Source organism: Argopecten irradians, chromosome 4 (assembly GCF_041381155.1).
Source record: "Argopecten irradians isolate NY chromosome 4, Ai_NY, whole genome shotgun sequence".
NCBI classification, from domain to species: Eukaryota; Metazoa; Mollusca; class Bivalvia; order Pectinida; family Pectinidae; genus Argopecten; species Argopecten irradians.
The window spans coordinates 20,329,478-20,347,555 of NC_091137.1; the positions used below are offsets into that span (position 1 = coordinate 20,329,478).

At 37.9% G+C, this 18,078-nt stretch overlaps 1 protein-coding gene across 1 annotated transcript in view; it reads right to left on the minus strand.

Moving 5' to 3' along the window:
- Positions 1-18,078, minus strand: part of LOC138322154 (TBC1 domain family member 2B-like) — a gene marked incomplete at its 3' end in the record, with an annotated part of 37,483 nt that overhangs the window by 12,774 nt on the left and 6,631 nt on the right. Inside the window, exons 3-18 of the mRNA XM_069266205.1 lie at positions 17,476-17,656; positions 16,802-16,874; positions 14,843-14,932; positions 14,480-14,639; positions 14,056-14,103; positions 13,004-13,343; positions 9,726-9,824; positions 9,105-9,251; positions 8,525-8,680; positions 8,224-8,356; positions 7,579-7,649; positions 7,262-7,451; positions 6,852-7,007; positions 6,560-6,649; positions 6,116-6,240; positions 5,589-5,799 (exon numbers count right to left, since the gene is read on the minus strand). Of these exons, the coding sequence (XP_069122306.1) occupies positions 5,589-5,799; positions 6,116-6,240; positions 6,560-6,649; positions 6,852-7,007; positions 7,262-7,451; positions 7,579-7,649; positions 8,224-8,356; positions 8,525-8,680; positions 9,105-9,251; positions 9,726-9,824; positions 13,004-13,343; positions 14,056-14,103; positions 14,480-14,639; positions 14,843-14,932; positions 16,802-16,874; positions 17,476-17,656 (2,270 nt within the window). The remainder of the gene's footprint in view (positions 1-5,588; positions 5,800-6,115; positions 6,241-6,559; positions 6,650-6,851; positions 7,008-7,261; positions 7,452-7,578; positions 7,650-8,223; positions 8,357-8,524; positions 8,681-9,104; positions 9,252-9,725; positions 9,825-13,003; positions 13,344-14,055; positions 14,104-14,479; positions 14,640-14,842; positions 14,933-16,801; positions 16,875-17,475; positions 17,657-18,078) is intronic.

The window sequence follows — 18,078 nt, forward strand, 5'->3', positions numbered from 1 at the left end:
TATTCAAATATTATAGGACTCTTTCATATCGCATTGGATAAACTAGTATTACACCCGTAGGTATGAGAGAAAATGTCCTACTGTATTCACCGTAATTAGCGGGCCTCCCCCTATAAGTACCCCTCTCCTTTTCTAGAGAAGGAGTTTAAATGTATAAACAACCTCATCTTGTGATTTAACAATGTTTTACAATATGTGATGCCTGTGACATCAGCAATGCATCCCATATTAATTTAACTTGCGAGTCTTTTGCATGTGAATTACGACATTATAATGTGTCTTAAAGGATATGAGTCTTAAACTTTACAGATTAATGTATATAACAGACATTTTCCGTCCACAAATCACATTTTGGTTCACTAATAAGCGCCCCCTTTGTTACAATTATTTAAGCATCCTGGGCTCTAATTAAGGCGAATACGCTATATGTAGATCAAAACTACCAAACGCTAGCTAGTCAATAAATAAAAATCCTGGCCACCTAAAATGCATACAAAAATTACAAGGATATCACATTTCATTATTTTTAATATAAGTATGTGAAGTTGAAAAAAAGGCTTCTTACAAAAAAAGTTCTCAATTTTATGCCTTATTATTGTTCAATCAAAATATTTAAAAAATCTAAACTTCCTGTTTTATCTGCAGAATTGGCTCAATAATTAGGATGTAGACTTCAAAGTACTAGAGAACCTATAGCAACATCACAATATTTACTGGTATCAAAACTTAAGGACATTTACCAGATGTAACTGTGTGGAGGGTCCATTGCCCTAAATTCCTGGCAATAAATTTACAATTAACTTCTGATTTGTAATCAAAGATAACAGCGATCTTGTTACATTGGCCCCCATTTAGTAATCACAAACAGCAGGTCAATGTTCTGACTACACTAACACAGGGCACTGGGGTTCACACACTAAAATAATACATATCTAACACATACACAGGGTACTGGGCTTAACTCACTTAAGTAATACACATCTAACACATACAAAGGGTACTGGGCTTCATCCACTAACACTTACACAAGGTACTGGGCTTCAACCACTAACACATACACAGGGTACTGGGCTTAACTCACTAAAGTAATACCCATCTAACACATACACAGGGTACTGGGCTTCACCCACTAACACATACACAGGGTACTGGGCTTCACCGACTGACACATACACAGAGTACTGGCCTTCTCCCACTAACACATACACAGGGTACTGGGCTTCATCCACTATCACATACACAGAGTACTGGGCTTCACCCACTATTACACACACAGGGTACTTGGCTTCACCCACTAACACATATACAGGATACTGGGCTTCACCCACTATTACATACACAGGGTACTGGGCTTCACCCACTAACATATACACAGGATACTTGGCTTCACCCACTAACACATATACAGGGTACTGGGCTTCACCCACTATTACATACACAGGGTACTGGCCTTCTCCCACTAACACATACACAGGGTACTTGGCTTCACCCACTACACATACACAGGGTACTGGGCTTCACCCACTAATACATACACAGGACACTGGGCTTCACCAACTAACACATACACAGGGTACTGGGCTTCACCCACTAACACATACACCGGGTACTGGGCTTCACCCACTAATGCATACACAGGGTACTGGGCTTCACCCACTAACACATACACAGGGTACTTGGCTTCACCCACTAACACATACACAGGGTACTGGGCTTCACCCACTAATACATACACAGGGTACTGGGCTTCACCCACTAACACATACACAGGGTACTTGGCTTCACCCACTAACACATACACAGGGTACTTGGCTTCACCCACTAACACATACACAGGGTACTGGGCTTCACCCACTAATACATACACAGGGTACTGGGCTTCACCCACTTTCACATACACAGGGTACTGGGCCTCACCCACTAACACATACACAGGGTACTTGGCTACACCCACTAACACATACACGGGGTACTGGGCTTCACCCACTAACACATACACAGGGTACTGGGCTTCACCCACTAACACATACACAGGGTACTTGGCTTCACCCACTAACACATACACAGGGTACTTGGCTTCACCCACTAACACATACACAGAGTACTGGGCTTCACCCACTAATACATACACCGGGTACTGGGCTTCACCCAGTAACACATACACAGGGTACTTGGCTTCACCCACTAACACATACACAGGGTACTTGGCTTCACCCACCACTAACAGTACGGCTTCACCCACTAACACATACACAGGGTACTGGGCTTCACCCACTAACACATACACAGGGTACTTGGCTTCACCCACTAACACATACACAGGGTACTTGGCTTCACCCACTAACACATACACAGGGTACTGGGCTTCACCCACTAATACATACACAGGGTACTGGGCTTCACCCACTAACACATACACAGGGTACTTGGCTTCACCCACTAACACATACACAGGGTACTGGGCTTCACCCACTAACACATACACAGAGTACTGGGCTCAACCTCACAGGGTACTGGGAATCACCCACTAACACATACACAGGGTACTGGGCTTCACCCACTAACACATACACAGGGTACTGGGAATCACCCACTAACACAAACACAGGGTACTTGGCTTCACCCACTAACACATACACAGGGTACTAGGCTTCACCCACTAACACATACACAGGGTACTGGGCTCAACTCACTAAAGTAATACACATCTAACACATACACAGGGTACTGGGCTTCACCCACTAACACATACACAGGGTACTGGGCTTAACTCACTAAAGTAATACACATCTAACACATACACAGGGTACTGGGCATCACCCACTAACACATACACAGGGTAATGGGCATCACCCACTAACACCTACACAGGGTACTGGGCTTCACCCACTAACACATACACAGGGTACTGGGCTTCACCCACTTACACCTACACAGGGTCCTGGGCTTCACACACTGACACATACACAGAGTACTGGCCTTCTCCCACTAACACAGACACAGGGTACTGGGCTTAACTCACTAAAGTAATACACATCTAACACATACACAGGTTACTGGGCTTCACCCACTTTCACCTACACAGGGTCCTGGGCTTCACCCACTATCACATACACAGAGTACTGGGCTTCACCCACTATTACATCACAGGGTACTTGGCTTCACCCACTAACACATATACAGGGTACTGGGCTTCACCAACTATTACATACACAGGGTACTTGGCTTCACCCACTTACACATACACAGGGTACTGGGCTTCACCCACTAACACATACACAGGGTACTGGGCATCACCCACTGACACTTGGCGTCACCCACTGACACATACACAGGGTACTGGGCTTCACCCACTAACACATACACAGGAATGGGCTTCACCCATTAACACATACACAGAGTACTGGGCTTCACCCACTATTACATACACAGGGTACTTGGCTTCACCCACTAACACATACACAGGGTACTGGGCTTCACCCACTAACACATACACAGGATACTGGGCTTCACCAACTAACACATACACAGGGTACTGGGCTTCACCCACTAACACATACACCGAGTGCTTGGCTTCACCCACTAACACATACACAGGGTACTGGGCTTCACCCACAAATATATACACAGGAATGGGCTTCACCCACTAATACATACACAGGGTACTGGGCTTCACCCACTGACACATACACAGGGTACTTGGCATCACCCATGAAAATATTATTAGCTTCCCTCACACATCTTATGGAAACCAGTGATGGTTGGGTGTTAATTAATTTTGGCTTTGATACACATAAAACCAATTAGGCATACTGTGAGGGAGATTTCTGTGAATGATCAGTACTGGCTAAATATCATTTAGAGGAGCATGAATGTAACGTATAGGAACTAGTGTGAAGCATCAGAGAGCTATCATGTATAGAACTAGTGTGAAACATCAGAGAGCTATCACGAAGAAAATGACATCCAGTCAAGCTTCTAAATTTCAAGGTCAGCAGAATGAAGTATCATCAGCAGATCCTGTTGTTTGGTGGGAAGTTTGTGCAGACGAACAAAATACTTCAAATTAAACTGGGTCTTTGAATTAAACAAGTTAAAGAGTTCAACTGTCTACTAGTTTGGCAAAGGCCCCTGTGTGCCAATTAATGTTAATGTAACCACACAATACCATAAATATGATCAAGGGACATCATATAGATGTAACATCACTTGATCAATTTGTATAACAAGAGGTCCATGGGACCTGTTTTGCTCATTTGGATATCATTAATCATAGCTCTCCTAAACTTGCACATATTGAAGGTCCAAGGCATGCATGTTTTTTGTGATTCATTGTATGCCACAGGTAATACAATAAATAAGCTGTATCCTCTTGAGAAGGTCAAGGTCATTCAGAATAGCAAACAATTTTACTGCACCTCAATCTCCTACAGCGAAGGAAGCACACAAATTCAGTATGCTTGTAGTCCAACATTTGATTGACATTACCTTTTAATAATGAGTAAAGTCTGCCAGAATTTTTGAAAATGTGATCATGAATGGAGGTCATCCAAGATCATTTTTTGAGCAAATTTAGTAGTCTTCATCTAGTATGCTTCAGTATTATGTTTTGGGGTATCTTAGTCCATTAAAAGATTTCAGCAGATATATATGAATCTGTGACATTAGATTTAGTAGCCCTTATTGACTGATTTCAGCAAATTTCATCCTGTGTGTGTATATAAAGACCACCTGGCTATAAAGACCTCCTGGCTATAAAGACCACCTGGCTATAAAGACCACCTGGCTATAAAGACCACCTGGCTATAAAGACCACCTGGCTATAAAGACCACCTGGCTATAAAGACCACCTGGCTATAAAGACCATTTGTCCTCCTGTTCCTTTGATGGTCTTTATTGAGTCTTGACTTTATTTTACTATTAACTATAGTGGAATACCTCCTGTTGCTGGTTTCTTTGATGAAAGTTTGGAGTAAATTAATTAGAATACCAGGCTGTGTAGTGATAGATAGCCTATCTGTGTTTCTATAATTGGACATAGTCGCCCAGCAGTGCCATACCATTAGTATACATAGTTCACACTGATAGTGTGTAAGGGCTGTGTAGAGTTCAACAACAGTACCACCCAGACTTTACATCACAGCTTTCATCAATCCTAGGAGTTTGTTATCTAAGACAATGTGACCAGTCTACCCTGTATAAATCAGCTGGATTTTATGAAAGTGTTGCTGAACGTTTTCTAAAGTCTCTCGCCCCACATAAACAACATGCCTCCATAAATTTTCTGTAGTTCACAAGAAACGTTAAAAGAAAATGCATGATGATGGATAATGGACATGGCAATAAGTTAACATGTATTGAGCATTCCATTTTATTATATACTAACGTAATATAAGATAATGAAACTAATTCTTCATGTCCACATCAAAAACAATTAAGCTATTATTGTCAATATCTTTAATAAAAATGTTAGTGAAATTATGTTAGTTTCAAGTATCCTGATTTATATCATTATGTTTTATGTCAACTTATCTTTCACATACCACATAACCTTTGACCATCCTAAAAGACAAATTAGCATGTCCTACCTGGAACGGTACAGCATCAAAGAAGATAGCTAGGAACCAGTTAAGCGTGACCGTAGAGATCTCGATATCAATACTGTCAAGGTGACGATTGAGATCGGGTAGTTTATCAGCCAGAATGTCCTTAAAGACCTGCTGGTCAGACTGGGCTCCGATGAGATTGTGGTCAAAGTAGTGCTTCTGGAAAAACCGCTCTGTAAAGGCCACTAGCATCCTGATTGAAAACAAAAATCTACTTTAACAAGAGATCATTATCTATTATTCTATATTAATGATGAGAAACATCGATAGATTCAAACACAACATTACCTGTCAAACATTTTAATTATCAGATCAGTCAAGAACATAAAACATATCGTAGAAAAAGTCAAAAATCTCTATTTTCAAATCAATGTAAGAAATTCTCACATCATAAGAAATAAACATTCATAATGTTTACTGTTGATTTTACAGTCTGACATGGTTCACTGATTTCGCACAATCAGATATAATGTAAAACCTTAACAGAAGTCTTTATGTACACTACTTACCAGAAGGCGTCCTGGCCGTCCATGAAGAGAAGCGCCATGCCCACGATGAAGTTCATGCCCTGACAATACCCAATGGCAGGGTTATGGACACAAAAGGCCAACAGTACATCCTGGAGGTCCATAATCTGAGGGCAAACAAAGTCATTTCAAGGTCACACTGAAAACTCAACACAAGTGGAAGTGTCTTCTACAACTTCAGTTATGCACATCAAAACATGTTTCCTTATTTTGCAATTGTGACCTTGGCCATTGACCTTTGGAACTGGTACAAGTACTCCCACCATTTTTTGTTATGAGTTTGAAGTTTCAGCTTGAATGTTCCAAGGGAACTGATGAATAATTTCATGTTAATGTCCAAATGAACTTTTATATTGCAAGTTTGATTGACAATTGCTAGTAACAATAAGTGAGGCAAACAGAAAATATATGAATGATAATACTGACCCCTTTAGATCCAGCCATGGAAAACTTGGTGTTGCTAGGCATCGTCCTCATCAAATCTAAGGATATCTGCTTCCTGTAGCAGGAGGCCATCTACAAGGACACAATCAGACATAGAAATCTGCATGTAAAGTGTAAATTAAACACAATGAGAGTATGTATAGGAGTTTATCATCTTTAGGGACTTTGACACCTTGGGGATGATAAAGGAATTTTTGACTTGAAACATCAGATTTAAGTTTTAAACAAGTAAAAGTACAGATCTTTGACTAATGGTACAAAATTTGGCACTTACAGGTGAGTCAGGAAGGGCATTACAAAGGTTTCGAAAGTAGTGCATTCCCTTCTGTTCTATGATATCCTTGACCCGATAGAAGATGAGTTGTCGCCACACCTGCTTACGGAATCGGTCCGGAATACCGCCACGACAAAGTGTCTTTAGTTCTTTATACTGTCAAAAAAGAAAATGTTGAACATCTCATCCTATCAAAAACTGTCAAAAACTCCCAAACAATAATTCTTATACTGTCAAACATCAAAACATATACTGTGTTAATAGTTTATTTATCGGAATACAGTTGAATATGCAACATTATTTTCAGCATTAACTTCATATCCAAGCAGTCTAGAGGAATAGAAGATAATTTCATGCAATGAAGATTCATTTGACAGACCCTGTACACATAGATAATAGTATTTACATACGTGGTTGGTGATAGATTTCCCATGCTGCCTCATGAAATGTGTCCACTTCCTGTGATGGTCCTCGTAGGAGCCTGCCTGGAGGATGTAGTGATGGGTGAGCTCCTGACACAGGTAGTGTAACAGAAGACCCTGGTCCTCAAACACGTGCTTAAACCCGTAAACATCCACATGGATCTCTCCACTGTTCAGACTGTGAGGAGATACAGTATTACACAATATAGTGGAAGGATACATGTATAGAGGGTTGGAACAGTAGGTGGATCAACATTAAGATGATATAGAGAAGCTTTATCAACAAACATGACATTTGACTTTACCTTTCATAGGTGGGAAGACTGGGATTGATTTTACGGGCATCCTCCAGTAACTTGATGATTCGATGTTTATGCTGGAAAAGTCAAAAGATGATGTACTCTCAATCTGATTAAAAATTATGTCCTTATATTCACTTTGTTTCATAAAGGATCTGTTAACATCCCGTTACGGGTCACATTCTGGTGACCTTTTGGATTGACCAATCAAATTACTACCTCCAGAATATTGGAATTGAATTTTAGGGGATGAAATAGTTTGCAGACCTTACAGAATTATTTTTGAATTCATCCATAGAGAGCAACATAGTTATTTATATAATGCATAATGGGACGAAATATTGTTATCAGTGGATGCAGCTAGAAGAAGACAATGCAATCAATGTAAAGTATTGGGAGCATAAAGGTCATCAGGATGTGACCCCTAATGGGATGTTGTCAAACGTCTAGGAAACAAGGCAAGAATAAGGCTCATTTTTTTTCCATTAGATTGGGACACTCTCACTTTTATAATTGATCTCCAACAATAGACTTTGTTTGGTAAGTTATCTTTCTGTTTCTCTGTTTTTATTCTTTGCATTTTCTTCTACAATATATATGTGGAATACACAGACAAGTTTTATAACAGAATGTTGGAATGTTAAAACTCACCCTGTCTCCACCGAACAGTATGAGCTCAGCATCATCCATCGAGTCCCCACCCGGAAACCGGATACTTGAGCGAATGATAGACACGTAATCCACCTTCCATTTCTCTATCTCTGCTTCTAGTGCTCGAATACGCCTGAAACACAGTCACATATTTCAAATTTATTTTAGGGCTTACCATTTGTGACTTGAGTGAATAAATAATCTTAAAAACACAGAAAATTAGCAAAGGTCAATGCCAATAATGTTCTCATTTGGTCAAATGATATTAGAACATATTATTATGCATCATATAAAAACTCACTCTTCTTGTTGAAAGAAGGTTTCTCTCTCTGTCTGACGAAGTTTAGCGAGTTTTTTGACCTCCAGATTGAGGAAGCGGTTCTGGTGCTGCAGAACGCGGAGCCTCTCTTCCATCTCCTTCTCTGATTTCATAGTGCTGGGAGAGGCCGCACACTTACTGTTAACAACGAAATAAAAAATATTTATAATACATCTATAACTACAGTAAAACATGGCTATGGGGCGGGTTCATTATGAACATGTTGTAATGTAGATCAAAATGGTTTAATGAATTAAAGGTAAAATACAATAATAGTCATATGTAAGTACTGGCCATACCAACTAGATGTCAATCCTTTTGTCTATCTACACTTACAATTGCATTATACCACATGAAATAGGAGCAGTTCTTTGGGTTTCAATCAATAAGAAATTTCATTGAAATATCTTCAACTTAATGTAGAAAGATTATTTGCAATTTAGGTTAAATATTGGAGAACAATCGATAATTTGGTCCCGAAGTGGTTGTGAAAAGCTCTTCTTTACTCCCTACACTAGACTATGCTGTGTTTTCTGTCAGCCATATTGTACAAGATTCAGACCTGGACTTTGCTGTTAAGGCCTTTGAGTCCGCCCCGGAGGTGTCCAGTCGACCCTCCAGGAATCGGATCGCATCGTCTCTTTGTGCTAGGAGTTCCTGGTAGCCTGACTGTTGATTTATCACCTTAGCCAGTTCACATTTCGTTGATCTGTAATGAGCATCAAAACCTGTTTATGATCAATTTATCGTTAGGATTACATACTGTTTATTAAGAAGCCTGTTTAGGTTAGGTTTCCACAAATCATTTTATGTACAAATTGTATATAACGACCACTTGCCTATCAGGGTAGCAGATAAATATATTCTATACATAATCAACGGTGCATTAACCTATAACTTATCAAACATAATTTTACAATGACCATGAAGTGGTCCTTGTTAACAAAAATTCACTAAACTTTATTTTGCATGCATGGTTTTGTAAGCTGAAATTAGAAGATAAAGTATATGTGTTCATGTAAGTTTCAATAAATTTGGTACTGATGTGATTAAATAATGGCTGACTGTTTTTGATTGCATGTACCTTGTTGGTGACCAATATAATTATTATTTTAATCTAAATTGTTTTTAATATTCATGATATAAACCTTTCAACAATATTTTCTCCTAACCCTATACATACATAAGCTCTTTTTCCAGCTCTAGGAGACGAATGGCTAACTCTGACGAAGTTGTCTCCCCTTTGTCTATGGCTGAATCACTAGATACCGACAGTGAGCTGCTAAAAGAGAATAGAATAATAAAATGAAAACAATTATTGTATAAATGGCTAAAACTACAGTAACCATGACAACTATTATTGTATCTTTGGCTAAAACTACATTAACCATGACAACTATTATTGTATCTATGGCTAAAACTATAGTAACCATGACAACTATTATTGTATCTATGGCTAAAACTATAGTAACCATGACAACTATTATTGTATCTATGGCTAAAACTACAGTAACTATGACAACAATTTTTGTATCATATGGATCCTTTGGCTAAAACTACAGAAACTATGACAACAATTAAGATATCATAACAAAAACCACCATTATCATGGCAACAAAAACATGTGCAATGGCAATTGACAATGATATCAATACCTCATGATGTCAATCACAATTATAATGGGGTTTCAATAACTATCATTACCATGACAACAGACCACCATGTCAAGAATTACAATAAAAATTATAGTTATTATCAAGACAACAAATGCTAGTTACCATGACAGAAATATCTGTAACCTAACAAATATCTGTTACCATGACCCAACAAATATCAGTTACCATGACAGAAATAGCTGTAACCCAACAAATGTCAGTTACCGTGACAGAAATATCTGTAACCCAACAAATATCAGTTACCATGACAGAAATAGCTGTAACCTAACAAATATCTGTTAACATGACAAAACTATCTGTAACCCAACAAATATCAGTTACCATGACAGAAATATCTGTAACCCAACAAATGTCAGTTACCATGACAGAAATATCTGTAACCCAACAAATATCAGTTACCATGACAGAAATATCTGTAACCTAACAAATATCAGTTACCATGACAGAAATATCTGTGACCCAACAAATATCAGTTACTATGACAGAAATATCTGTAACCTAACAAATGTCAGTTACCATGACAGAAATGTCTGTAACCTAACTATTATCAGTTACCATGACAGAAATGTCTGTAACCTAACAAATGTCAGTTACCATGACAGAAATATCTGTAACCTTACTATTACCAGTTACCATGACAGAAATGTCTGTAACCTAACAAATATCAGTTACCATGACAGAAATATCTGTAACCCAACAAATATCAGTTACCATGACATAAATATCTGTAACCTAACAAATGTCAGTTACCATGATAGAAATATCTGTAACAATACCTACAGTTATATCTAATTACCATAACAGCTAGTTGTTACCAAGGCAACAGTATAAATAAAATTATTAGTGTTACTATGACACCAATTTCAGCTATCAAATGATAACAATTATAGCTACAGTTAGTTCCTACAATAGTAACCATTACCATGGAATACAACAGACTGTACTTACTTATCCATATCCTTGAGAAAAAGTTCCCTGTATGTCATAAACATTGGTGACTTCATTTTCTCCATTCTCAGTCTTATCAGTAATGTCATTAATTAGTACTAATGAGTGATTTTGTAAATCATCACTATTGCATATTCACAGAAGATAATAAGTTCTGTCACCTAACTTTACAGTAACTTTTGTGGTTCTGCACAAATTATTTACACCATGACATATAACTAGAGTTAATGTATCAAATAAAATGCGAAAGAAATGTTCATGAGGTATCGTCCCAGTTCTAATTAGATGTCATTGAGTATTACATCTCCTCTGGTGTTTGTATTATCTATATATGCTCTATAATATCTATGATATATTACTGTTGTAACACGGCCATATGTCTCCATGCCAGCTGACATTGTATAAAAGACAGATCAATATATCCACAATATGTGTGCAGTTGTTATCAATGTCTGTCCACAGATTATAGCTGGTATAGTGATGTAAATATAACAAGTTAGGAACAACATTAAAAAGCTCAGACAGTCTTGGAAATGTGAGATGTATATTGTCTCTGAAATGTGTGATTTCACTGTATGAAAAATGAAAATTGTTTTAATTGATGTCTTAGAATTAGTAACATTGTACTGGCAGGATAAAATATTGATATAATCAGCAAAATTTGTGATTTCAACTAAAAGTACTGTTGTAAAATTGATACACAATGGACTGTTCACTATGCAGACAGAAGGTACATGCCCTGTGCTCACACACATACACACACACACATTTCCATTGAATGTTTGAAAAAGCATACATAATACATAATACAAAGTGATGTGCGATACCCTAGGAGTTTGATTGACACTTGGCAATCCATCAATTTTCATATCATTTCTGTGTTTTTGATTTAGTATAGTTTTTATTTTAATTTCAAAATATATTATCAAAAAGGACTGATGACCCTATGCTTTTAGATCATTCACAATAATATATGTTTGTTGATACAAATTGGCAACTAAAATGCAGATGTCCTGGCAACCAAAACTCCAACTTTTTATTTAATGAAAAAGAAGAAAGTTTACCTATATATTGCACCTGCTATTTCTATCAACCCGAATGAAAGATTTTGACTTGCCAACTTGGCAGAGGCGACAAATCTCAGAGGCTTACCCTATTAACCCTCCCCATTCCTACCTATGACCCTTCCCCTACTTAAATAAAGGTAGTAAATATAAATCTGAAATGTCCGTATAGACAACTCCAAACCCCCTGATACTCCTGTGCCTCAATTTTTTCCCCTGGTGCATATGAGTGGTCTACACAAGCTGCCTGTTTTCTTGCAATTTGAAGGATAAGACATAGACAGCCCCATACCCACGCTCCCAACTCCTACCCAACCCCCTTACCCCCTATACCTCCGCATCCCAATCTGTCCCTTGGTTACTCACCAGCTGCCTGGTTCCTTGCCATTTGAAGGATAAGACATAGACAGCCCCATACCCACGCCCCCAACTCCTGCCTCCGCCCCCTTAACCCCTATAGCTCCCCATCCCAATCTGTCCCTTGGTTTCTCACCAGCTGCCTGGTTCCTTGCCATTTGAAGGATAAGACATAGACAGCCCCATACCCACGCCCCCAACTCCTGCCCCCAACTCCTGCCTCCGCCCCCTTAACCCCTATAGCTCCCCATCCCAATCTGTCCCTTGGTTTCTCACCAGCTGCCTGGTTCCTTGCCATTTGAAGGATAAGACATAGACAGCCCCATACCCACGCCCCCAACTCCTGCCCCCAACTCCTGCCTCCGCCCCCTTACCCCCTATAGCTCCCCATCCCAATCTGTCCCTTGGTTACTCACCAGCTGCCTGGTTCCTTGCCGTCTGTAGGATCTGATGCTGACAGCTCCATACACAAGGCTGAGTCCAGACAGACATCTGACGGTCCGGGCTGATCCTCCTTACGTGACACACAAAAATCTCCGAAAACATCATCACTGTCCCCTCCACTACTCGAGTCCTGCTGACTTGGACCTGTGTAGTACCGGTGTCGATCTTCGACGTACGACCTGAAGCTGTCTGGGCTACACGACAACTTGATAAGATTGTCGTAGCTTTGCTTGAATTGTCTCCCCTGGGTATCGAGGCTGCGACTTATTTTCACCTGTTTGTGTTTAGGGGCTGGAAGTGGGATTTCTGTGGCTGTGAAATACAACATTCATGAAGTCACCATCTATTGCCTTGTACTACAACCTTCAACCAGTCACCATGCCATTTTGTCCAACTCAGAATAAAGCCAAAAGTTCCCAGAATTAGAGATGAATAATTACATTATAGCATTAAATTTCTTCTTACAAAATGATACACAAACAACAATATCAAGACAAGAAATGTTAAATATATCAAAAGAAATTCAAAAATGAAAGAAATTATATGTAACCGAAAGATCTTTACCAAATGAATTGAAAATTAAAATACACAAAACATATCACATTTATCAAATTAAGTAATATGAAATATTACCAAAATAAAATTACCAAATTAAGTAAATTCTTAATACATTTATTTATAAAATGAACAGAACACCAAAGAAACAAAATTTTATTGTGCAAATCAGAGATTATCACAACACACCAGAGCAGAATAAATAATTCAGGAAAAAGAGAGGTATGTGTCAAGGCCTGCTAACATAAGTTCCCAGAATACCACAGTTAGTGGAACAAGAAATGGGGTTTTGTTTAGTATATGCATTAAGAGATTAAATTAATAGCAAACTAAGAATAGAACTGGAAAAACTACTATATGATAAAACTAATAGTTATGTATAACACTCTCCACCAATTACATACTGGTAATTATATAATAAATAAATATATTCAATAAAGTAAAGGACATATCACCATAGAAACGTTACCTTCAAACACAGGAGGTAATGACCTTGACCTTGTTGGGTCTATTTGAGCTAAAGTTTCAAAATATACAAAGTTTAAGGGAAAAAAACATCAGGAAAATTAAAAGATTGAACTATTTAGATAAATGAGCTAGTAGACTCAATAGAAGCATTCTCACTGTGACATGATCGTGGGTCTGTCGACTACATGCCACAGTTATGCCACATGAATTCATGACATTATCTAATATTTTTGCCCGTACTTCAATTAAAAAAAGTTTATGTGCGCAATCTGTCATACCCGAGAAATTTCTCTTGGTTAAAACCAGTGACAAATCAGTGAATGGTGGGAGAAATTACTCAGTACTTCTGACAATATTTTGTTACGTACACTTTCTGCTCTATATGACACACCTTATATTATAAGCCTATGTAACACCTGACTTACCTTTAGACTTACACATGCCCAGACTGGTGTCTACAGACTCCCACAGTTTACCATTACGACCTCTGTGCCAGTGTAACTTTCGTTGGTTACCAGGATCATTTGCCATAGCTCCCTCAAGGTCATGGTCTTGACCTCCAGGTCTTGTGATGTCAGATATTCTCTATAATTCCACAAAAGTCCAAAATCAAAGTGACTACAAATTTACTTTATTTATGATAAATGGCTCTGAAACTATTTTAAAAGTTCAATATAAATTACATACAAAATCATATTTCTAACGACCCAAAAATTACAGAAAAAAGTCATGATGATAACCGTATATAAAGTGATCAATATAGCAGAGAGGAGATCATCAGTGTTTACCCTGGAGCTGAAGTTCTGTTCCATGTCCTGATCATCACATAATCCCTCGCTGGATTTCTGTGTCTGATTCACTCCCTTGTCTCGCTTAGCCTGCATGATGATATTCAATGACATCATATTCTCAGTAAAGAACATTCTTTTCCTTCCATGTTTCTAACAGATTATGTTCCATACATAGTGCAAACATTTTGCACGCTTCACCTCATGTGATTGACATAAGATAATAAAAATAAGCATCAGTATGTTTTGACAAATTAATTTCATTAATCATAGATCTTAGAAACATATATTTGAGGCATCAAATGGTACTTTATGTTAAATACAAGAGGCCCAGAGGGTCTGTATCGCTGATCTGAACATGACATAAGTTGAATGCCTCATTCATGAAACGTTTAAAAATGAATCCCAACTGTTAGGGATGTAACCCAATCAACGTGTGTCATTTCCAATTATTAGTTTCACACAGTAATCTGTTTATAAGACAATAACACAATTGATCCCTTTTGGGCTCCAACCCTCAGGTCTGTCAAAGATCTGCACAAATATTTGAAAATTCTCCACCCAATAGGTATGCTACCAAAATACCAAAAAGCAAAATTGATTCCTTTTGGTCCCATTCACCCTGAGGGCTTTAACCTAATTTTACCAATGCCTATCTGCTTTTGAGAGATGAGGTTGTTTATATGGACCCCTTTTGGCTCCACCCCTCAGACCCTCCAAGAACAGGTTTGGTTTAGCTGTATAACCATTTGTGCAATTTTGAATCCCAGCCTGATAGGGATGTTACCAACACAATATGAGTGCTTTCCAAAGTTTGATAGAAGTCATTTAATTTATATGGAAATAGCCAAATTGACCCCTTGTGGACCTGCCCTTAGAATCTTGGTGGATCAGTCTAAAATTTGAGTCCCTACAAGATATTAGTGCCGTCTCAGATGACCTTATAAAGTTGATTGTTTATGGGCAATGGATGTCATTGTGAGACCTGTTACTAAGCTAAGCTGCACACACCTTCATTCTGTAACAATTGATCTATAACTTTGATTTATTGCATGATACCAGGGCTTAAAACTTTGTTCTAGTTATATAACAAAGTCAAGAACACAGCTATCTAAAGGGGAAATAACTCCTGTCAGAGTTACTGAGGGACTATATTCTCTATATTCTTGACTTTTCATGTCTTTCGTTATAAGGAGATATTTTCTGTCTGCCTTACTAAAGGACAACCTTGATTTAACATGTCTATTTATATATAAAGGGAGATAACTTACTGAGGGGCTGTGTTTCCATAACCTTGACTTTAGCATGTCTTTTTTATATATAAGGTGAGATAACTCCTATAAGCATTACGGAAAGGCTCATGGGGAACTGTGACTGACTATACACACTCGTAGTGACAGCTGCTCTAAAGCCTTGACTTAGCATGTCCATTAATCATTATGTTTACTGAACATGGAAAATTCACACATATTGAAACATCTGGGAAACTTACATACACAGCAATATTACTGTTTTTTGCACAACTTGATATGGTTTTTACTTTCTCTTTTTTTTTTTTTGAATAATTATCTTAATTTGTATTGTTATAAATGTAATGAATGACTATAAGTCACATAGACACAATACTTATAGCTTAACGATTAATGATAAAATTTGCATACACATGGTTTGTTACCATATGGAAATGTTTAAGAAAGTGGCTTAAATTATATTTTGAAAAACTTCATCTTCAATTCACAAAATGTATCTGGGAAAACTTTCAGAGTCAAACTTATAAATATTTTAATCTCAAACATAAATTCTCCTTAGCATTCTATTTTTAACATGATTATAAGTTTTAACTACAGAAAAGTTAGCCTGTGTATGTACACTAACGTGAGCCAGTCATAACAGATCAATATTGTCCAGCCCACCATACAGATAAGAAAACCAGGTACACTGTCTTAACGGGACACTTACCTGTAGTCCTAGTAACCAAATCATCATGGATTCATGGTTCTCAGCTGTAAACTGGTACTCCTTATTATCAGATCTGTAAACATAGAAATGTTGGGAAATAATATTAATGTTCTATGTTAATATTCGTGTATGTTAGTCATAGAACAAAGGGTCCATTACCAGCAACCAAATTGATAAACAATAGACCATTGGGTCCATATGAATTATTGCCCAATAAGTTTTCTTGAATTCTCTTCAGTAGTTTAGGAGAAGGCAGTTGATCATTATGTCTACAGAGGGCAGGGGGCTGGGATTAATAACTGTGTTGCAGGGTATAATGAAAGTCTAAAAGTAGTAAGTTGTTATTAATTGAGATATGTATTTATAACAGTGGTACAGGTTTACATATACATTATGTAGGAAAGGCCTTGATAGTCGAATGATTAAGAAGCTCTCCATCTCTGCATTGCAAGTTTAAAACCCCTATGGAGAAGGTTTATAAAAAAAAGCAAACTTGTTTTTGTACCAACTTGAATTTCATGTTTTAATGCCTAGGAACTTTTAATCAATTTTACCCATTTTCATCACCTGCTTAATTGAATGCAAAGTTAGATTGGTTTGCAGCATACATAGTGATGTTTTAGTTGAGAAAACAAATGGCATTCATTAGAGTATAAATACCATTAGATACTTACAGAACAATGAACTGATTATGGTTGTCCAAATCCAGAGATATGGCCGCACCCCGAATGTCAAGGCTCCCAAGGGGAGACTTGTTGTTACATACATCATCTTCTGACTTGAAGTAGAGAAGCTGACATTGACTCTCCTCAAGTACACACCATAACTTCTTCTTACTCCTCAACAGACTGATACCTACAACAAAGGTTAAAGGTCAATCACATAGGTCATCATCACAAAGGTCATAATCACATAGGTCATAATCACATAGGTCATCATCACATAGGTCATCATCACATAGGTCATCATCACAAAGGTCATAATCACAAAGGTCATAATCACATAGGTCATCATCACATAGGTCATCATCACATAGGTAATCATCACATAGGTCATAATCACAAGCATAGGTCATCATCACATAGGTCATAATCACAAAGGTCATAATCACAAAGGTCATCATCACAAAGGTCATCATCACAAAGGTCATCATCACAAAGGTCATAATCACATAGGTCATCATCACAAAGGTCATCATCACAAAGGTCATAATCACAAAGGTCTTAATCACATTGGTCATAATCACATAGGTCATCATCACATAGGTAATCATCACA